This window comes from Gadus macrocephalus, chromosome 8 (assembly GCF_031168955.1).
Source record: "Gadus macrocephalus chromosome 8, ASM3116895v1".
Lineage (NCBI taxonomy): Eukaryota > Metazoa > Chordata > Actinopteri > Gadiformes > Gadidae > Gadus > Gadus macrocephalus.
Genome location: NC_082389.1, coordinates 10,532,170 through 10,554,044, shown reverse-complemented (window position 1 = coordinate 10,554,044; position 21,875 = coordinate 10,532,170). Strand labels below are relative to the sequence as shown.

The window sequence follows — 21,875 nt, the reverse complement described above, 5'->3', positions numbered from 1 at the left end:
ACTAATGCAAATTATTCTAAAGAGGTCTAGACTCTGTGCGCAACCCCACCTTCTCCAGTGAACCAAGAAAGCCCTCGCCGTGACGAACGGTGGATTTTAACCCCTCGGTTTTATACAGGAAACTTGAGATAAGACAGTGAAATTTCCGGCCACGCCGGCTTGGCTGTGTAAAAAGGCCTAATGAAAAGGAGAAGACGGCGAGTTAGAAAGCCGAGAATATGGAGCCGCAATTGGTTAGGCCTACCTCAGCGGCAGAAACAGGGTGCCTACCGATCTGTGTAGAGAGCCTTCTATGGGCAAAATCTGTTGGTTTATTGATCCCCTTCGAGAATTTGTGTGTAAAGGAGTGGGTATAGGCTATATTCTCGCCTTTCTCCTTTAAAAAAAAAAGAAAAGCACATTGTAGGCTTATTGCTTTTGGGCCGGTCCTGCGCCCATTCCTTCATTCGGCACTCCAAACAATTAATTTCGTTTCAATGTTCGTCCAATCCACTCCAATGGTGGTCCTGCATTGAGTTGTTTGATTGAATGTTGATCTGAAGTTGGCGCCACTGATTGGTAGTGTCGGAATGGCGGTAGGCCTACTAATAACTAGTGTCGGAATGGGGGCATGTTGGAATGGCCGCATGTAACCATAACAACGGTTATAGCCAAGGTGTAGGCCTACTGTGGACAGTGCGGGACCGGGACGTAGTAAGGCCATGAAGTACTAGTTGTTCTGTGCTGTGTCCCGATTGGCTGAAGACAAATAGCTATACCGTTGCGTTCTAAAACTGGACCTGGCGATTTGACATGTTCACTCTCTGGCGACTCCTTGCAACGGCATCAGCCGCGCTGCAACAACCACTTCCAAAACAGTCTCGTTGCAAGTGGTTGCGAGGCGAATCTTTGGTCTGAACTGGGCTTAACACTCACAACACAACAGTCAGACACCGATCTCAGTACAAAGAGTTTCCCTTTTAATGCTCGTGAAACAAGGAGATACAAAGCATGAAAGATTCAATACCAAAAAGTGGATACATCTCAGAGTAAATTACATTATATTGGTCTCAAGGCGACCATCTCCCTTTGTTACCGTAGTGATAAATAGTAAACAGGTGGTCACCAAGGTCCCTGTATCCGTCAACACTTGGATGAAGAGGAAGGTGAAGGTAGTGTTCTTTAGTCCCACTGAGACCAGTGGCTCCTGTGGTCTCTACAGGAACACATACCCATGGAGGATGATGTCATCGGGGAAGGCGGGGCAAATTAGGCCCCGTCCACACGAAGCCGATTTCATGGCGAAACCGCAAAGGTCTTGTACGGTTCGGCCTTCCGTCCACACGAAGCCGGCGAATCCGCTGACCGAAACCGCAAACTTCTGAAACCACCCTCGGAGGTGGTTTCAAATCTATCCGGTTTCGTTTTGGTTTCGTGTGGACGCCTGAAACCGACTGAAACCGCAAACCAGGACATCATCGCCCCACCCCTCGACCTCCTAGCCAATGGCTCTTAAGCCCACGGAGTCTCAGAAATCACAACAAAAAAGATGATGGCGGACTACAAGCTTGTAATCGTTCTGCAGCATATCATGTCCCTTGTTGGATTGCTAAGCCATTATTTATTGAGAATCTAGTTCGCCATCGTAGAAGAGCTGTTTGTTTGTGTTGTTAGTGGTTCGGGGGGCAGCCTTTATGCGCATGCTCGCCTCTTCTTCTTCTGGATTTGTGTACCAGAAGCAGCGCCCCTTATGGGCCTGGAATGTTTACTACAGCGTTTCTACAGATCTATCCGGTTTCGCTTGGCTTCGTCTTTACGGAGATACTTCGAAACCGGATAGATCGAAACCGTAACGGTTTCGCCCGTTTCGGCTTCGTGTGGACGGGGCCTTAGTTCACCCTGGAGGCATTATCAGAGGCCACTTCCTCTGCCTGTTGGCCCTGCAGACCTGAAACCACCGGTACACACACACACACACACACACACACACACACACACACACACACACACACACACACACACACACACACACACACACACACACACACACACACACACACAGTGAGAAAGGCAGGTTTTTTATACCACAAGGACCCTCCCCCAGGTTGTGCTGACCTCACCTGCCCGGATCCTGATTGGCCAGATAAGGAGGGTGCAGAGGCCCAGGGCGGCAGCGGCGGCCACGCCCCCGGTGACTAGCACCATGATGCGGTGGTAGAACCAGACGCAGGCGGGGCAGCACACCATCGTACTGCAGCGGGGAGAGAGAGATTAGAGTGTGAAGCTATGTTTAGCATGTGGGTGTAACCTGCGTGTGTGTGTGTGTGTACTGACTGGCAGGGGTGCACCGCCTGGATGACCATGACTGCCGCTCCGTTGGCCACCTTGTCAGTAAAACTCATTGCGCCGTAGACGAACGCCCCGCTTTGCTGAGACAGAGACAGATTAACTATCAACCAGGGCTCGGTTTCCCAAAACCTTCTTAACGCTACGTCATTCGTAACCTCTACCTTTAAGTTCTACCTCAACATCTCGCGTGTGTCTCAAAATGTTCTTTGCTACGAATCTCTTTCGTACGTCGTTCGTAAGGTTGGTCTGAAGTAGGGCCCGACCGATTCATCGGCCTTCCGATTTAATCGGCCGATTATAGCCTTTTTGAAAATAATCAACATCTGCCAAAAAGACGCAGATTACAACCGATTATTTTATTTTTTTTTGAAATGTTATTGCGCTTAGTATCCTGCAGATTGCGCTCCTACTCGCCTTGCTAACTAACAACTTTAGCTGGAGTAAAAAAGAGGAGATTGAATTTTACCGTACAACATGAAAGCACGCTCGCTCAGGCAGCTGCGCACTCACCTCACCAATGTACACAAGACGCGTTGTTTGAGCATGTTGTGCCTGTTTTTCTTTAGGTCCCAGGCCATGTTAATTTGTTATACTGTAGACTAACGGTGAGACCATACTGCTCAGCACGCACGTGTTAGTCACTGCTCACGAGCGCAGCACATTGGGAGTTAGCTATTTATTTTACATTTTACATTACTCATTTTTGACTGTAAATGTATTCTAAAACACTCAAAGGTTCTGCATTCAATTCACATATTCGTCAAGTGTTTAAAGTATATTTAAGGTTTCAAAAACTACGTTTCATAGGCTTTTTTTTGTTTTGTTTTTAATCGGCCGATTAAATCGTAATCGTAATTTTTTCAAAATGTCTATTTTCATAAATAATCAACAAGTCAGAAACCTTTGTAAACAGAAAATCAATAGCCTCATTTGAACGGCTGTTCAAATCTCCAATGTTTCTATATTTTCTATACTTTTTAAATCACTGTCTGTCTATGCTATGTTCTTCCATGGTTAAATAATGTTACAGCCTTCGAGCAATGTTTTTTTCGCAGAGACTGAAATATATTTTAGAACGCTATCATGCACCTGCGCATGCAATGGAAAATCGATCTCTGAGCAATCGATTTCAGCATGTTCTTTCTGGAAAGCGCAGTTTACGAAGGTTGAAGGAGTGTTTCCTAAGAAGACTCCTAAGAGACCATTAGGGAAACATGCCTATAGAGGTAAACAACTTTGATTAGTCTAAACGTAGGAAGCTTCGTAGCGCGCTAAGAATAGACGTTATCGAGAAACCGGGCCCAGAAAGAGAGCTTCACTATCAACCAGAGAGAGAGAGATTGGGTACCGTCTGGTCTCCGATGAGGTCAGCGGTCATGGAGAGTGACATCACCAGTATGGTTGCTGACCCCGCCCCCAGCAGTACGGCCGCGCCGTATACTCGCTCGCCCATCTGGTCGTCTAGCAACACCCAATAGGAGAAGGCCATCACGAGCAGCAGGCCCAGGAAGTAGGTCATCTAGACCAATCAGAAAGGGGCAAAAATCGGATATCACTTTCTGTCATCTGATGTTATGTACGCTAGTGTGATGTCATGTACGGTAGTCTGATTTCAGGTACGGTAGTGACGTCATGTACGGTCGTGTGATGATGTTATTCACGGTAGTGATGTCAGGTACGTTATTGATGTCATTCACGGTAGTGATGTCAGGTACGTTAGTGAGGTCATGTATGGTAGTGATGTCAGGTACGTTATTGATGTCATTCACGGTAGTGATGTCAGGTACGTTAGTGAGGTCATGTATGGTAGTGATGTCAGGTACGTTATTGATGTCATTCACGGTAGTGATGTCAGGTACGTTAGTGAGGTCATGTACGGAAGTGATGTCAGGTACATTATTGAGGTCATGTACAGAAGTTATGTCAGGTACGTTAGTCGAACGTGAAACTCACCGCGGTTCCGATCTGCTTGCTGAGCGACTTCATGATGAACGACGACAGGAATCCACTCAGGTACATGACCAGAGGAATGGTGGCTATGAACCTCTGGTAGACAGACAGACAGGTACAGCAGTGAGGGGGGAGAGAGAGACAGAGCAGCAGAGAGAGAGAGGGGAGAGAGACAGAGCAGCCGAGAGACAGAGGGGAGAGAGACAGAGCAGCAGAGAGAGACAGCAGCAGAGAGAGAGGGGAGAGAGACAGAGCAGCAGAGAGAGAGGGGAGAGGGACAGAGCATCAGAGAGAGGGGGGAGAGAGACAGAGCAGCAGAGAGAGAGGGTACCTTGGGCAGACCCAGGGTGTTGATGAGATACATGGAGATGTAGGTCTGAGATAAGTTCACTATCAGCCTGGTGCACATGTAGAGCAGAGCCACCTACAAACACACACACACACACACACATTACCACGACTACATCAATAGCATGGTTATTAATATTATTAACATTAATACATTATTACGGCTATTTAGAACATGAGTATGAATACCATTATGAAGGGGAAAAACAGCAGTATGAATAACATTAGGAATATGAATAAAGTACTCATAACACTCATAATCATGTTAATATTCATACTCATGAGTATGAATTCATACTCATGAGTATGAGGTTGATAACCTCACCTGGTAGAAGGAAGGCTGGCGGAGCCAACACTTCCACTGCAACAGAGACTGAGGAGGAGGAGAGGAGGAGCCAGTGAGGAGAGGCCTCCTCTCCCCCTCCCCCTCCCCCTCCTCCTCCCCCACTCCTCCCGGAGCCCCACCCCCCTCCTTGGTGCCCAGGTGGAAGAGGAGGGAGAACACGGAGCCCACGGCCAGGACGATGAGGGACAGGTTCTGCACACGCACACACACAGCAGGAGTCAGGTGAAACAGAAGAGGCAGCAGTATACTAGTTTGTATACTCCCCCCCCCCCCCCCCCCCCCCACCAGCCCCTCCCCTCACCCTGAAGACGGGGATGTCCATTGGTCCCAGTGAGTCAATGAGGGCGGGGTCATCGTCCTCTCCTGCCTGGAAGTGGAAGAGCAGGAAGGCGATGGAGTAGACGGCCATGTTGGCAACCACCGTGAGGGCGTACCTGAGGAGACCTTAGCGGTGAGCTCTAGTTTAGCGGTGAGCTCTACTTTAGCGGTGAGCTCTAGTTTAGCAGTGAGCTCTAGTTTAGCGGTGAGCTCTCCCTTAGCGGTTAGCTCTACTTTAGAAGTGAGCTCTATTTTAGAAGTGAGCTCTAGTTAAGCAGTGAGCTCTAGTTAAGCAGTGAGCTCTACTTTAGCGGTAGCGTAGCATGTACCTGTAGGCAGTTAGCTCTAGTTTAGCGGTCAGCGGTAGCCTAGTGGTCACTAAAGGTGGTGAGCTCCACTTTGGCGGTAAGCTCTAGTTTAACGGAAGCTCAGCGCTACCTATAGGCGGTGAGCTCCACTTTGGCATGCTTGCAGGAGACGAGCTCGGGGATGAGGGCCAGGTGGGAGATCTGGGTGGCGGCCCAGCCGAACTGGAACACCACGATGAAGGGCAGGAAGTAGAGAAGGCTGACCCACTGGGGCGTGGCCGCATCGCAGCCTAGGCACTGGTTGAAGACGAAGGCGAACGACAGGACCACACTCACCGTACCTGATATATGCACGCACACACACACACACATCCAAGTACAGATACACACACACACACACACATACAAACATCCAAGTTCACACACAAGCACACACACAAACACACGCACATCCAAGTAACCACACAAACGGATACATATACACACATCCAAGTTCACACACAAACAAACACATCCAAGTATTACACACATACACACACACACACAGACAATCACACACACACACAGATGTAGCATGAGTACAAACACTAACAGCTGATGTAGAGTTGCCGCCGCCGCCCCTCCCTCCCTCCTCACCCACGAGGTGCCAGGTCTTCCTCCGGCCGTAGGTCCCGCAGCCCGGCGTCCTGTCCGACTCGTAGCCGATCAGGGGCGTGCAGAGCCCGTCCGCCACCTGCCCCGACAGCAGCAGCACGCCTGGCAGACACACACCAGTCAGACCCCCGCTGTAGACCCGTCAGACCACCGCTCAGACCCGCTGTTTCCCTTTACCTACGGGAGAGGGGGGGGGGGACCTACCTGCGTAGGTGCTCTGGAAGCCCAGCACGGAGTGGTAGAAGACCAGCAGGTAAGAGAACCACATGGACGCGCACAGGTCGTTGAGGAAGTGTCCGGCCGCGTAGCTGAGCTTCTGCCGCAGGGGCAGAGAGCTCCGGTCCGCCATGCTGCTGCTCTCAGACCCCTCACCGCTCCATACACAGTCTGTCTCCAGACGAAGGAGTCACTCAAACCAGGGGGGCTTTCACTTCCCCAGTCGAGCCATGAATGAGTTCTCCAGCTGCAAGTAGAGAGGGGTAAATGGGAGCCGGCTGCTGGGAGCGCTGGATGCCTAGAGGAGTGAGGGGTCAGGTACGCTTCCTCTTGGGTCAGGTGACGGCTCAGACACCAGCGCTTACTGGTCGCCTGTCAGCTGACATAACATGGCTCATGACAGTTGATGTAACATGCGTCATGTAAGCAAGTAAACATCTCAAAAATGTTAATCTCGAAGTCCCGAACACCTCATAAAGACCAAGCCACCCCTAAACCCCGTCGAAAGTCCATCGTTAATCCCGCGCTGCCTCTATGTTTACGGCCGCTCGACCGAAGTCCGTTTCTATCGTGACCAGGCGTTTGCTCGTCAGCAAAAAAACAAAACAGCGAAAATCTCCTCCTAGTTGATGACGCGGCGCTTCGATCGGACAAAGGGTAGAGCCTCACGTGACCACTTCCTCTCCGGGAGTTTCCTCAAATACTTAAATATCCCATTTCGTGCTTTCTGTTGGTTAATACGGTTCCGAAGATGGACTACAAGTGCTCTTTCGAATCATGCGTTCTTGTATTGAAAAAGGGGCTAATCTTATGTTGACATTAATTGCCCCCAGTAGCCTTTCTTAAATGTGAAGTTGGCATTTTATTTTCTTTATTGTGTCAATTATGGGCTACGAAAATAACTTATGTTGGTCTTGAGTTTTTTTTTTTTTTTTATTATCTTTAGGGTTTTCCATTTTGTTAGGCTATTTTCTACAGCGCTCTGCTTGATTGCTACTTTGTAAGTGCTAAAGGCTACGAATATTTTGCAGTTAATCCATTTCCACCACTTGCAACTGTGTAGTTTCTAACCAACAAAAATTGATTTTATTGCGATTCAAATAATTATGTCTCTGGAATTGGTATCCATTATTTAATAATGGATACCAATTCAGATTATAATTGGTTTTAATTTCTTCTGCTTTACCGCGTCTCATGCGTCTTCGCGTAGTCGGTAAACATAAATATGGCCGCCGTAAAGGATTATGGGATTCAAATGTCACCTTTCCTTTCGTAAATGTTGGTCAGGAGAGTAACATATGCTAAAGGTGGGTTAAAGGTTGCATCGAGGCAACTTTCCTAAGCATTTTTATTATTTATTTATTCGAATAACCTTACCTTAAAGTATTCAAGTCATCTCGTTAGGAAAGTAAATATCCAAAGCAAAACACAGAATCCGTAGAGTCCCAATGACTCTAGACTTCCTCAGATGGCGGTTCCATTTGTAGCCCAGCTCCTATGTATTAGGATTGGAAGCCGGGCTACACCTGCAGGCCTTCACATAACATTGATCGTAAAGGGCTCATGTCATGCCACCGGGTGTGGGTGTGATTAGCTGGTACAAGTTTGAAAATAATTTCTTCTAATCACACCCACACCTGCTCTCATGACATGAGCACTTTAAATGTTCAGCTGAAAGACCCGAACATCTGCTCCTGGAGATGGGAGGAGAGGAGGTGTAGAGGAGAGGAGAGGAGGTGTAGAGGAGAGGAGCGGAGGTGGAGGGTAGAGAGGAGGTGTTGCCCCCTGGTGGAGACCGGAGAATAAAACCGACCAGCTTTAACTTTTGTTTTTTAATAGAGTTATCTTACTGGTCTTACATCCTCCACTCAAGAGAAAGGAGAACGAACAAAAACAAGAAATTAAAAATACACGTTATTGTGTTTAAAAAAAAGAAATTGAACACACTAGAATCTACTAAAAACACAAACTGCTTCTGACGCTTCGGACAGGAAAGAAAGACGGCCGCCTTTAAAAGAGCTCTGTGGACCTGGTCGTCGGTAGACCGGGTCCACCGTAGACCGGGTCCTCTGTAGACCGGGTCCGCCGTAGACCGGGTCCGCCGTAGACCGGGTCCTCTGTAGACCGCCCGCTGGGACCCGGGTTCTGGGTCCTGTCCTGGGCCCCAGACCCCGTCCCGGGTAGACCGGGGGTCCTCAACAGTCCGTAGCTCGGCTCTGTACATCCCCAGGCACGCCTCCGCCGACCCGCCCTCGTCCAATCACACGGCAGCAGGGGCGCGGAGGGGCGGGGCGACTGAGTCCAACAACAGGGCTCCACCCTCCCTAGTGGCTCTGCCTCCGGGGACCACATCCAACGCATCCACATGCACTTTGGTGGGGCTCTCTCTCACTCTCTCTCTCTCACTCTCTCTCTCTCTCTCTCTGCTCAAGACCAGTACAGACCAGTCTGGACAAGACCAGTCTAGCCCAAACCAGTCTAAGCCAAACCAGTCTAGACCAGATAAGACCAGACCAGTCCTGTCTAGACCAGACCAAATTAGACTTGTCCAGACCAGACCAGTCTAGTTAAGACCGGTCTAGTCCAAGCAAGTCTAGTCCAGATCAGACTAGTCCAGTCCAGCACGGACTAGTCCAGACCAGTCTAGTCCAGTCTAGACTAGTCCGGACTGGACTGGTCTAGGGGGGGGAGGGGGGGGTGTAGGGGGAGGGGGCGGGGGGCGATGTGGTTCATCTTCTCACTTGTGTCTCTGGAGGACTTTCCTCTTCCTCCTCTTAAAGAAACAGCAGCACCTAACACACACACACACACACACACACAGTTAGTCATCAGGCATTATGTTGGGGTCATCCTTCTTGTTTTGGGTTAGGTCTTACTTTGTCTCGTCGGCCACCTCCACCTCAGCGTTGGCTGTGATTGGTGCGTTGGAGTGTCCTGCAGTCGGGTCGTCCGTATTCAGCTCCCCATTGGTCGAGCTCATCACCTGGAGGCAGATCAGGGGGCGGGGCAATAACAGGACAACCAATGAACGACAGCCACAGCCTGAACAGAACACACCCCTCGCCCTAGACTGGGTAGCCCGCCCATTCTGCCGGCGATTTGAGTTCGCCCTGCACAAGGTTCTGGAGAAGAGCAATACATTTCTTTCTGCTTCAGATTCGTTTTTGCGGTAGCCAATCACCGAACTGGCTTTTCCCCTTGGCGCGCTATTGGCTGGTTTAACACAATGACGACAGGGAAGCGACGGCAAGCAGCCAATTGCGTACAGTCAGTTGAACTAGGCCCGTTGATCACGCCTCTTGTGCTGAAGAAAATGACAGCAGCTTCCCCAGACCAACGTGCAATCTATGATTGAGCTTGGTCTGGCAATAGCCAGACTACCCTCGTCCTGGACCTGAACCTCCCCACATGGATCAGCTATCCCCTCCCAGCGGGGTCAGAGGTCGTTTGGCTTTAGGTGACCTACGGGTAGACTGTGGACGTTTGGGATCGAACCCAGAACCCTTCAGATGGACAGACTAACCCTCCCTCCCAGCCTATCACAGACCGGCAGCAGTACCTGGACAGAACCTCCCAGCCTATCAGCAGTGAGATGGGAGCCCAGAAGCTCTCGATTGGTCACAGGAGTCGGCTGGGACTCACTGCCCTTCCCCTCTGGAGACTAGAGGAGCAGGAGGAGGGGTGTGGGGGGAGGGGGATGAGGCGGTGGAGTTGGTGGTGGTAGGGAGGAGGAAGAGCCGGAGGAGGTGGGGGTAGGGGGAACGTAAAAGGGAGAGGAGGTTAAATTAAGTAGAAGTTAGCAACGGAGAGGTGGAGGTGCAGAATGAGAGGGAGCAGGTGGAGGTGCAGAATGAGAGGGAGCAGGTGGAGGTGCAGAATGAGAGGGAGCAGGTGGAGGTGCAGAATGAGAGGGAGCAGGTGGAGGTGCAGAATGAGAGGGAGCAGGTGGAGGTGCAGAATGAGAGGGAGCAGGTGGAGGTGCAGAATGAGAGGGAGCAGGTGGAGGTGCAGAATGAGAGGGAGCAGGTGGAGGTGCAGAATGAGAGGGAGCAGGTGGAGGTGCAGAATGAGAGGGAGCAGGTGGAGGTGCAGAATGAGAGGGAGCAGGTGGAGGTGCAGAATGAGAGGGAGCAGGTGGAGGTGCAGAATGAGAGGGAGCAGGTGGAGGTGCAGAATGAGAGGGAGCAGGTGGAGGTGCAGAATGAGAGGGAGCAGGTGGAGGTGCAGAATGAGAGGGAGCAGGTGGAGGTGCAGAATGAGAGGGAGCAGGTGGAGGTGCAGAATGAGAGGGAGCAGGTGGAGGTGCAGAATGAGAGGGAGCAGGTGGAGGTGCAGAATGAGAGGGAGCAGGTGGAGGTGCAGAATGAGAGGGAGCAGGTGGAGGTGCAGAATGAGAGGGAGCAGGTGGAGGTGCAGAATGAGAGGGAGCAGGTGGAGGTGCAGAATGAGAGGGAGCAGGTGGAGGTGCAGAATGAGAGGGAGCAGGTGGAGGTGCAGAATGAGGGAGCAGGAGAAAAGAGGAGAGAACAGTTTAGTGTCAGTGTTAAGAGGAGGAGGAGTGCACGTCAGTGGGGCGAGTGCACGTGCTTAGAGACCATGCAAGAGACCCCCTCCACACAACCAACCGTGTGTGTGTGTTCATGTCCGTGTGTGTATGTGTGTACCTGGTGTTTAGCGTGGGCGGGGGCTTTCTCTCGGCTGCTGTTCTGTAGCGGCGTCTCGCTGGCCACCGGACCAATCGGAGTGGGCTGGGGAAACGAAGTGATGTCACAGGAAGTGATGTGAGTTAGCCTCATCTAACGTCTTGTTACGATCCAGCAAAGGCAAACATCTAGAGCGTGTAGACTCACCAGTGGTTTAGGTCTAGATCTAGAGCAGGTAGACTCACCAGTGGTTTAGGTCTAGATCTAGAGCGTGTAGACTCACCAGTGGTTTAGGTCTAGATCTAGAGCAGGTAGACTCACCAGTGGTTTAGGTCTAGATCTAGAGCAGGTAGACTCACCAGTGGTTTAGGTCTAGATCTAGAGCAGGTAGACTCACCAGTGGTTTAGGTCTAGATCTAGAGCAGGTAGACTCACCAGTGGTTTAGGTCTAGATCTAGAGCAGGTAGACTCACCAGTGGTTTAGGTCTAGATCTAGAGCAGGTAGACTCACCAGTGGTCTAGATTAGGGCCCGACCGATATTGATTTTTGAGTGCCGATGCCGATGCCGATTATTTTCAGAGAAAAATTACGATTACATCGGCCGATTAAAAAAAAACAAAAAAAACAACAACATAAAACGTAGTTTTTGATAACTTAAATATACTTTAAACACTTTTGACAAATATGTGAATTGAATGCAGAATCTTTGAGTGTTTTAGAATACATTTACAGTCAAAAATGAATGTAAAATGTAAAATAAATAACTAACTCCCAATGTGCTGCGCTCGTGAGCAGTGACTAACACGTGCGTGCTGAGCAGTATGGTCTCACCGTTAGAGTCTACAGTATAACAAATTAACATGGCCTGGGACCTAAAGAAAAACAGGCACAACATGCTCAAACAACGCGTCTTGTGTACATTGGTGAGGTGAGCGCGCAGCTGCCTGAGCGAGCGTGCTTTCATGTTGTACGGTAAAATTCAATCTCCTCTTTTTTACTCCAGCTAAAGTTGTTAGTTAGCAAGGCGAGTAGGAGCGCAATCTGCAGGATACTAATCGCAATAACATTTATAAAAAAAAAAAAATAATCGGTTGTAATCGGCGTCTTTTTGGCCGATGCCGATTATTTTTAAAAAGGCTATAATCGGCCGATTAAATCGGCAGGCCGATAAATCGGTCGGGCCCTAGTCTAGATACAGATGTATAGATCTAGAGCAGACTCACTAGGGGCTTGCCGGTCCAGTCGTACTGGTAGTCGAAGGTGAAGGCGTTGCGGTCGAACAGGTCGGTGAACAGCTTCCTCAGGTAGTCGTAATCCGGCTTCTCAAAGAAGTCCAGCCGGCGCACGTAGCGCAGGTATGTCGCCATCTCTTCTGTACACACACACACACACACACACACACACACACACACACACACACACACACACACACACACACACACACACACACACACACACACACACACACACACACACACACACACACACACACACACACAGGTTACCACACACACACACACACACACAGGTTACCACACACACACACACACACACAGGTTACCACACACACACACACACACACACACACAGTGTGTTGGCAGGGGGTCTGACCTGGGAAGCCTTCACAGAGGACCTCGATGGGCGTGTCTCTCTTGGTGTCTCCTATCTTCTGGTAGCGCTCCTTCAGGGTGTCCGCCTGCACACACACACATGTTGATACACCCACACACACATGTCCTGATACACCCACACACACTTCCTGACACACACACATGTCCTGATACACCCACACACACTTCCTGACACACACACGCGTCCTGACACACACACACACACACACACACACGTCCCGGCTTGGGAGGGTTCGTGTGGTTCTCTTCTAGCGACCTAGGACATGCTAAGGTGGAGAGGGGCTGCTGACCTTTAACCCCTGCCATGGGAGGCTGCCTCGCAGGAAGTACATGAACATGTGACCCAGCGCCTCCAGGTCGTCTCTACGGCTTTGCTCTGCAAGAAGAGGCAGGTCAGTTCTACATTCATATAGCTTTAGAACTGAATTCTACCATATATATATATCTTTATATGAACCCATTCTAAATGTATACATCTATATTTGAACCCATTTTAAATGTACACATTTATATTAATACATTCTGAATTAATAGACATCGTATCATATAGTTCTATAAACCTCTATAGATATAGACTTACATCTATACATCTATGGATATCCATCTCAACAGACCTATTCTATAGATATGTTTACAGGTGTAGTTCTAAAGAAGAGTCTCTAGATCTAGAGAGGCATCGAGTAGAACCGCAGTATGGACCTTTGCCCAGGTGCGTGTTGATGCTCATGTAGCGCGCCGTGCCCGTCAGGCTCTTGTGCTCGCGGTAGGGGATGTGCTTCTTGGTCTCTGGGTCGATGTACTCCTTGGCCAGGCCGAAGTCGATGATGTGGATGGTGTGCTGCCGCTTGGAGCCCGGCCGGCCCACCAGGAAGTTCTCCGGCTTCACGTCCCGGTAGATCAGGCTCCGTGTGTGGACAAACTCCATACGGGTTATCTGGAGGAGATACAGAGGCTGTAGAACCTTCTAGAAACCACACAGGTTATATAGAGCAGATACAGAGGCTGTAGAACCTTCTAGAAACCACACAGGTTATATAGAGCAGATGCAGAGGCTGTAGAGCCCTTTAGAACCACACCGGTTGTCTAGAGGAGATGGAGGCTGCAAGCGGAAACATGGCGGTGATGACGATGGAAACATTGGTCCTGTCAACCATTGAGAATTCCCTGTGAACTTCACTGTGAGATCACCATGAAATTAACAAGCAGCTAGCAGCCCTGACGCTAGCAGAGCTAAGGCTAGCAGCCTTGAAGCTAGCAGGAGTAAAGCAAGCAGAACTAAGGCTAGCAGCCTTGAAGCTAGCAGGAGTAAAGCAAGCAGAGCTAAGGCTAGTAGCCTTGAAGCTAACAGGAGTAACGATAGCAGAGCTAACGCTAGCAGCTTTTCGCTAGCGGCCCTTTCGCTAGCAGCCATAACGCTAGCAGAATTAGCTCTAGCAGCCTTGAAGGTAGCAGCCCTAACGCTAGCAGATTTAACGCTAGCAGCCCTGATGCTAGCAGCTCCGGAGACAGCTCCAGCAGCTAGCCGATGGGCGCTAGCAGCCAGACGCTAGCAGCCCTGATGCTAGCAGAGCTAACACTAGCAGCGCCAGACAATAGCAGCCAGACGCTAACAGAGCTCCAGACGCTCGCAGCCTTGCTCACCAGCTGGATGGCCACCATGAGCACGGTCTTCAGGGAGAAGGTGCGGTCACAGAGGTCGAACAGGTCCTCCAGGCTGGGCCCCAGAAGCTCCAGAACCATGGCGTTGTACTTCCCACACGGCCCGAAGTAGAACACCTGGGGTACACCCTCTGGAGTGGGGGGAGGGGGGGAGGTTAGAGGTCAGGGGTCAGGGTCTCTATGGGTCCGCTCACCAGGTCAGGGGAGGAGAGGTCTCACCTGAGCTGCCCAGCTGCTTGTAGAACCGGTACTCCAGGTGGAGCTGGGGAGCACGCGACTTGATTGGCTCCTAGACAGGAAGTGGAGGGTCAGTCTCTATGATGCATCCATAGTGGTTCAGTACCAGATGGTTCTTCTGATACACGTGTAATGGTTCAGAACCAGTTTGATGGTTCTGATACATGTATAGTGGTTCAGTACCAGTTTTATGGTTCTGATACATGTATAGTGGTTCAGTACCAGTTTTATGGTTCTGGTACATGTATAGTGGTTCAGTACCAGTTTGATGGTTCTGGTACATGTATAGTGGTTCAGTACCAGTTTGATGGTTCTGATACATGTATAGTGGTTCCGTACTAGTTTGATGGTTCTGGTACATGTGTAGTGTTGAATTACCAGTTTGATGGTACATGTGTAGTGGTTCAGTACCAGTTTGATTGTGGTTCTGGTACATGTGTTGTGGTTCATTACCAGTTTGATGGTACATGTATAATGGTTCATTACGAGTTTGATGGTACATGTGTAGTGGTTACGTACCAGTTTGATGGTACAGGTACACTGGTTCCTTACCAGTTTGATGGTACATGTGTAATGGTTAAGAACCAGTTTGATGATGGTTCTGGTACATGTGTAGTGGTTCATTACCAGTTTGATGGTACATGTATAATGGTTCATGACGAGTTTGATGGTACATGTGTAGTGGTTACGTACCAGTTTGATGGTACAGGTACACTGGTTCCTTACCAGTTTGATGGCCACGTATTCGTTGGTGTACAGGTTCTTGCCCAGCCGCAGCTCTCCAAAGTTGCCACAGCCGATCTTCTTGCCGACGCGGAAGTTGGGTCCGACCATCAGAACCCCGGAGTTGGAGCCGGCGCTGCGGCTGCCGTGCCCCGACCGGTTGCTCGCTTTGGCCGACATCCTCTTGCCCTCCTCAGCCTCGCCCTTAGCCCCGCCCCCGCCGCCGCCGCCGCCGCCCGCCCCCCGCTTGTCAAAGTCCATCAGCTTGTGGTAGCCTGGTCTCTCCACGGTTACGCTGGTTCCATGCACCCCTCAACTGCTCAGAGAAGCCGCCTGCGGCCTGGCCGGGATAGCGCTTAGCGAGGAGGGGCAAGCTCAGGGAGATGCTAGGTCTCAGCTAGGATGGCTAGGCTCAGCAGATGAAATGTGGTTAGCTAGCCTAGGGAGATATAAGTGGTTATCTAGGATAGGAGGAGACAGGAGATGCTGGGTGGTTAGCTATAAGAGGATATTGGGATGCTAGTGTGTTAGCTAGGCTAGCTTCAGAAGATATGGCCACTGGAAGGTCGCTGGCTGAAGGTAGTGATTGGTCAATGGGCCAGCCCCCCCGGTAGGGGCCAGGGGTCAGGATGAAGAGGAAAAGAATGACTTGATCTGCCACGGTCGGTAGCTAACTACATGCTAACATGCTACATGTGGCTAGCAAGCACAGCTGACTTCACCTTCAGGCTGAGTGCTGCACCATTCCAGCCTAGCCTTCCACTAGCTAAACACTGTGGCTGCAGCAGGGCTACACGTTAGCAGCTTCCTGTTCACTGCATTGGAGGAGAACGTTGAGCGAAGGTTCTGGTGTCTCAGACGGCTCTGGTCACATGGCTCACTGGTCCCCTGGAGATACACAACAGACGAGCCATTAGACTTTCCAAGGGTGGAAGGCCCCTCTCAACCATATCCTGAAGATATCTCCATTGTAGACCAGAATCCTTGCTAGCAGAAGGAGGAAGGGGGGGGGGGGGTCTACTGGCCAGAGGTAGGAGGAGCTAGAAATGATAACTAGCGGTTTGTTCCCACACTGAGGAACACACAGGGAGGGAGATTAGGTTTCCCTAGTTCCACCTCCTCCTCCACCAAAATCTCTCTCCCTTCCTCCTCCTCTCTCTCTCCCTCCCTCCTCTCCCACTTCCTCCCTCCCTCCTCTCCCACTTCCTCCCTCCCTCCTCTCCCACTTCCTCCCTCCCTCCTAACCTTCATCCTCTCTCCCTTCCACCTGTTCTCTTTCTACTCATCCCGTCTTTCTCCTGCCTTCTCTGTTACTGTGATTAACATCCTGCCCCTACCTCCTCCTCCCTCTCTCCTCCTCCTCCTCCTCCTGCCTCCCTCTCTTGTGGAAGCAGTGACCAGTTGGTCAATGCGTTGAATACATGTTGAAAGCATCACTTAAGTTCAGACCCACGAAAAAATGTATGTATAGTGTAGCGGTGGTGCAGTGGGTGGTGTAGCGATGTTGTAGCGGTGGTGGTGTAGCGGTGGTGTAGTATCGGTTTTATAGCGGTGGTGTAGTTTCGGTTGTATAGCGGTGGTGTAGTATCGGTTGTATAGCGCTGGTGTAGCGGTGGTATAGTATCGGTTGTATAGCGGTGGTGTAGTGGTGGTGTAGTATCGGTTGTATAGCGCTGGTGTAGCGGTGGTATAGTATCGGTTGTATAGCGGTGGTGTAGCATCGGTTATATAGCGATGGTGGTGTAGCATCAGTTGTATAGCGGTGGTGGAGTATCGGTTGTATAGCGGTGGTGTAGTGGTGGTGTAGTATCGGTTGTATAGCGGTGGTGTAGCATCGGTTGTATAGCGATGGTGGTGTAGCATCAGTTGTATAGCGGTGGTGGAGTATCGGTTGTATAGCGCAGGTGTAGCGGAGGTGTAGTGTCGGTTGTATAGCGGTGGTGTAGCGATGGTGTAGTGTCGGTTGTATAGCGGTGGTGTAGCGATGGTGTAGTATCGGTTGCATAGCGGTGGTGTAGCGATGGTGTAGTGTCGGTTGTATAGCGGTGGTGTAGCGATGGTGTAGTATCGGTTGCATAGCGGTGGTGTAGCGGTGGTGTAGTATCGGTAGTATAGCGTGCGGTGGTTTAGCGGTGGTTTAGCGGTGGTGTAGGGGTGGTGTAGCAGCATGAGTAGGCTGTGTCAGCAGCCCTACATGGAGCAGCCTACAGCATCAGATGCTACGGCTCCCACACAGTACAGTCCTCTAGCTCTCCTACTCACTGCAGCTGCCAGACCTCAGGCCCTGCAATTCATACCAGCACCGGTTAGCAAAGGCTACAGAGACAGAGTCTGACGTGAGGCTGGAGCCAGTCAGACCCCCATGTCCAATAAGAAAACATCCAGAGCTCCAGCTGGTTAGGGTCCTCTACATTGGTTCAGCAAGAGGAACCCATCAAAGGAGGCGCTGTCAGAATGGAGTGGTAAATAGAGAGAAGAAAGAAACGCAGAACTAACACCCGTCCACACGGGCGAAAACTATCTTTTCCCCTGTTTTCCTTTGATGCGTTTCAGGAATTTCTCCATAAAGACGGACTCATTGCAAAAACGCATGTCGCTGTAGAAACTCTGTAGTACGTAATCAAGGCCACTGTGTGGCGCTGGTTTACTAGTGACACGCATGAACATGGAGGAACATGAACGTCTTACTCACTATAAAAGAATCAACCATCATATCACATACTTCACTATTGATTGACGTAACGTCTGTTGGCATGACTGCTCAGTTTTAAACATTGTGTACTAGTGAACGAGCTCTAGATAAGGGGAAGTGTTGCCTACCATAGAGTGGCAATACTGTATGTGCTTCTCATAAATAGAAGCAAAAGGATAGTAGGTGGTAGGCATCAAGGAAATAAAGGCATGCAGACTTGAAACTGATCCTACTAAGTTTTGTTAAGTTCTGACTGGTTTTTATCGGATAAAAAAAACCTGCTGTGAAGAAATTTTTGATTCCAAACCGGCTGTTTCCCAAGTGCACATGAACGGTTGCTGTCGGGAACACGCGTAAGCCGCGCGTGAGCGTCATCACTGGCGAGCCGTCTCGTTATTACCAGGAGGGTGAACGCACCTTTAAGCCTGCGCGCTGTATTACAAACATGTTGTTAAACCTTTTAGATTGAGCAGAAAATACTTTTTAATGTCAGTTAGTAATTAAATTTACCAAGGGACAAAAATAATACAAATAAAATCAAACAAAACAACTTTGACGGAACTCTAACGTTGCCCAGCTGGTGGGGGGGCGATGACGTCATTGTTTGCCTATTAGGCGTCCACACGAATCCTAACACGAAAACGCATGGGGCCGTATTTATCTTAGGGGCCACTCACACTTGGGCCACGGCCCCGTGCCCGAGCTCATTTGCATACTAAAGTCTAGAAGGTTTGGCTAGTGTGACCACGTCATCCGTATTCCAGCACGGAACAGCCCCTTGGCCACGGCACACTTGGGAGAGGTGTGCCGTGGCCAAAGTACAGATGCTAATGCGCGGATACGCAACGTGAGCTGGATGACGTAGTCCTTGCGCGACCCTTCTTTCTTTATAGGTCCATGCCCTTTTTCCCCACAACAATCATTTTAAACAATGGCGGCAAGCGGTTCACGAGTGGGTTTACGTTGGTGCAATAGTGAAGTCGAGGGTTTACTTGAAATTTGGGCCAACGACAGTATTCACGTTGTTGTTCTCCATTGTTGTTATGGCGGCGAAGACGCTTGGTGATGACGTATTTATCGTATTACGACGTGATGACGTATGTATGAAGGAGCAATCGTGCCCAGGCCACGGCCATTGTGTGACCACGGGCCAGCGGGGGGAGTGGGGAGGGGGGGAATCGTGCTGAATCTTCCTGCAGCACGGAACAGGCAAACGGCCCTAGTGTGAGTGGCCCCTTATTCACCCTGAGACCTGGTTTCAACAAGGCGCATTTTTGGACACCATGAACGCTGGATCCGTCAGGACGGTCGGCCCAAAAAAACTAAAAACTAAAAAAACCTTTACATGTGGACGGTGCCTAAACAGCCAAAAAACATCCCTCCCTCCTCCAGCTTCTCCACCAATGACAAGTGTTACATTTCACACACCTGGGTCAGAAATCAGCCGGGGGCGGGTTAAAACCCAAGAGGTCTCACCACGGGCCTCAGCTAAATAGATTCTAACAGCACATTGAACTCACTAGTAGCTGAGGGATGGCTGTGGCACGGTCAGGAGTTGACACCCATATGATAGCTGTTAAATGTTAAGAGCACCCACGGTGAGACCGGTTCCCCTCACACCTGGTGCCTAACCAGAGAGGATCCCACTCTGGATTAGGAACCGCTTTCTGCTGTTCTCCCAGCAGTCTGTTAAGATGTCCTCCTCTCCCGAAGTACTTCACCTTGACCTTCATCCTCCCATCAGAACCTCTGGTTAAAAGACTACAGCTAGGAGGCCTTCAACACTGGATGGACAAATATCACTTCCTCCAACACATGATGGATCTATACGGAGTACGGACCAATATGAACAGCAGCAATACGACTATACTCCCAGATCAGCTGGTCCAGAGAGGAGCTGGACACAAACCCTGACATCACTCACTAACATCTACTGTAGTAGTGATCTGTTATTTTAACTATATGTTAGGTTGAGGTAACTAGATGTTAAATGTTATTTTGAGGTAACTATATTTTATGGTGAGGTAACAGGATGTTATGTTAACCAGGTGTTTTGTTGAGATAACTAGATGTTGAGGTAACCAGATGTTATGTTGTGGTAACTAGATGTTATGTTGTCGTAACTAAATGTTATGTTGAGGTAACTAGGTGTTATGTTGAGGTAACTAGGTGTTATGTTGAGTTAACTAGATGTTATGTTGCGGTAACCAGATGTTATGTTGAGGTAACTAGACGTTATGTTGAGTTAACTAGATGTTATATTGAGGTAATTATATGCTATGGTGAGGTAATTATATGTTATGTTGAGGAAACTAGTCAAGCAGTCAGGCTAAGGTAGTTAGTTAAAAGTGTGTGGCATTGCCCTGTTAGCCTAACACAAAAAACGTAAACTAAAAGGCTAACATGCGTCCATGTTTGGTAAAGGATATATTGTGTTACAAAGCAGTACTGTCTAAAGCCCGTCACTTAGTACAGAAAGTCTGTTAGCACAGCAGCAGCTAGCCACAAGCTAAGGCTAGCTGGCTAACGTCATATCTCAACCCACACATTCTCCGTCAGCTTTTGGAAAACACGCATTGTATTTGAAGTTGAGAAGCCATCTACCTACCAATCGGTGTTTTCTTGGGAGTATTTTGTAGTTGAAAGGTGGACAAAGTAGTGTTTTAGTCTCGTATCATCTGTCTTCCTGTGGTGGTTTAGCAGCGGATCCAGACGCTCCGTCGGTGGGGGCGCTGCGCTCTTAGCGTAGCCCGCCGGAGGGCCCGTGGCGCCGGGCTCGGTCCTGGCGTAGAGCGCTTCGGGAATACGAGGCAGAGAATCAGCGTGTTGTCGGGAAGACTGAGTGGCTGACGGAGACAGTCAGGAGAGGGGGAGGGACGAACCATACCTCTTGTCTCTTTATCCGTCTCTCTCTCTCTCTCTCTCTCTCTCTCTCTCTCTCTCTCTCTCTCTCTCTCGCTATCACACTATCACACTATCACACTATCACACTATCACACTATCACACTATCCACACTCCATCTCTCTCTCTATCTCAATTAAATAAAATTCAATTTAAAAAAGCATTATTGGCATGAGAAATAAACAATTTACATTGCCAAAGTAGTTGAACAATAAAGAGGTCAAAGTATAAAACGTTAAATACAAAATACATCAGTTATTATACTAAGTACTCAATATTTAAAAAGTAAAATGTGGGATATTATGAAAAATTACAGTTAGTATCTCCTATAAACAGATAAATTAAATTTACTCTGTCTGTCTGTCTGTCTGTCTGTCTGTCTGTCTGTCTGTCTGTCTGTCTGTCTGTCTGTCTGTCTGTCTGTCTGTCTGTCTGTCTGTCTGTCTGTCTGTCTGTCTGTCTGTCTGTCTGTTTCCCTTCTCTGTCTTGTGTCTTCTTCATTGTTTTGTGTTTAATATTGCTAAATGTGATTTCATAATATTATATTTCATGTAATAATGTTTCTATATAAAGTAGTTATGGTATATGCAATGAGATCATTCTACAAATAATGTACTGATGTGTAAGTTTCATTTATTACAGGCAGTTATAAATAAAAAAAAAATGGAAAAAAGCTACAAGCAGCATTTTACAGGTTACATGTTGTTTGGTCAATTTACTTCATCTTCCTTGAGCAGTTAGAACTTTTGGTCCCCAAAAGCCACTAAGTTGGTCCCGCTCAAATCATTCCGCCTAGGATCTGTGGTCATTTTAGTCACAGTTTATGCTCATTTCAATACAACTCCCTAATTGAAAAGATGTGGATTTCATCTTGTTCAGAATTATATCCTGAACAACTTTTGTATTGGACTCAAGATCA

At 49.2% G+C, this 21,875-nt stretch overlaps 2 protein-coding genes across 6 annotated transcripts; both read right to left on the bottom strand.

Annotated features, from left to right (window-relative positions):
* Positions 1-936: 936 nt before the first annotated feature.
* Positions 937-7,104, bottom strand: LOC132462972 (major facilitator superfamily domain-containing protein 12-like). Of its 2 annotated transcripts, none has more exons than XM_060058787.1 (12): positions 6,457-7,104; positions 6,235-6,354; positions 5,729-5,939; positions 5,274-5,406; positions 4,952-5,164; positions 4,610-4,702; positions 4,282-4,374; positions 3,677-3,847; positions 2,314-2,408; positions 2,100-2,230; positions 1,873-1,927; positions 937-1,252 (listed from the first exon to the last, which is right to left on the bottom strand). In XM_060058787.1, the coding sequence occupies exons 1-12, from the start codon at positions 6,599-6,601 to the stop codon at positions 1,249-1,251; spliced, it is 1,464 nt and encodes a 487-aa protein (XP_059914770.1). In that variant the 5' UTR covers positions 6,602-7,104; the 3' UTR covers positions 937-1,248. The 2 variants fall into 2 exon arrangements, with proteins under 2 accessions (XP_059914770.1, XP_059914769.1); XM_060058786.1 differs by having other exon boundaries at positions 1,873-1,943; positions 2,101-2,230; positions 6,457-7,103.
* Positions 7,105-8,285: 1,181 nt separating this feature from the next.
* LOC132462974 (casein kinase I-like) lies at positions 8,286-20,918 on the bottom strand. 4 transcript variants are annotated; one of them, XM_060058789.1, is made up of 12 exons: positions 20,663-20,918; positions 15,366-16,250; positions 14,622-14,691; positions 14,385-14,533; positions 13,443-13,677; positions 13,034-13,119; positions 12,724-12,808; positions 12,336-12,481; positions 11,133-11,216; positions 10,028-10,129; positions 9,345-9,451; positions 8,286-9,260 (listed from the first exon to the last, which is right to left on the bottom strand). In XM_060058789.1, exons 2-12 carry the CDS (start codon positions 15,621-15,623, stop codon positions 9,206-9,208), a joined length of 1,377 nt encoding a protein of 458 aa, XP_059914772.1. In that variant the 5' UTR covers positions 15,624-16,250; positions 20,663-20,918; the 3' UTR covers positions 8,286-9,205. The 4 variants fall into 4 exon arrangements, with proteins under 4 accessions (XP_059914772.1, XP_059914771.1, XP_059914774.1 ...); XM_060058788.1 differs by having other exon boundaries at positions 12,336-12,484; positions 20,663-20,916; XM_060058791.1 differs by lacking the exon at positions 10,028-10,129 and having other exon boundaries at positions 20,663-20,916.
* Positions 20,919-21,875: the final 957 nt, after the last annotated feature.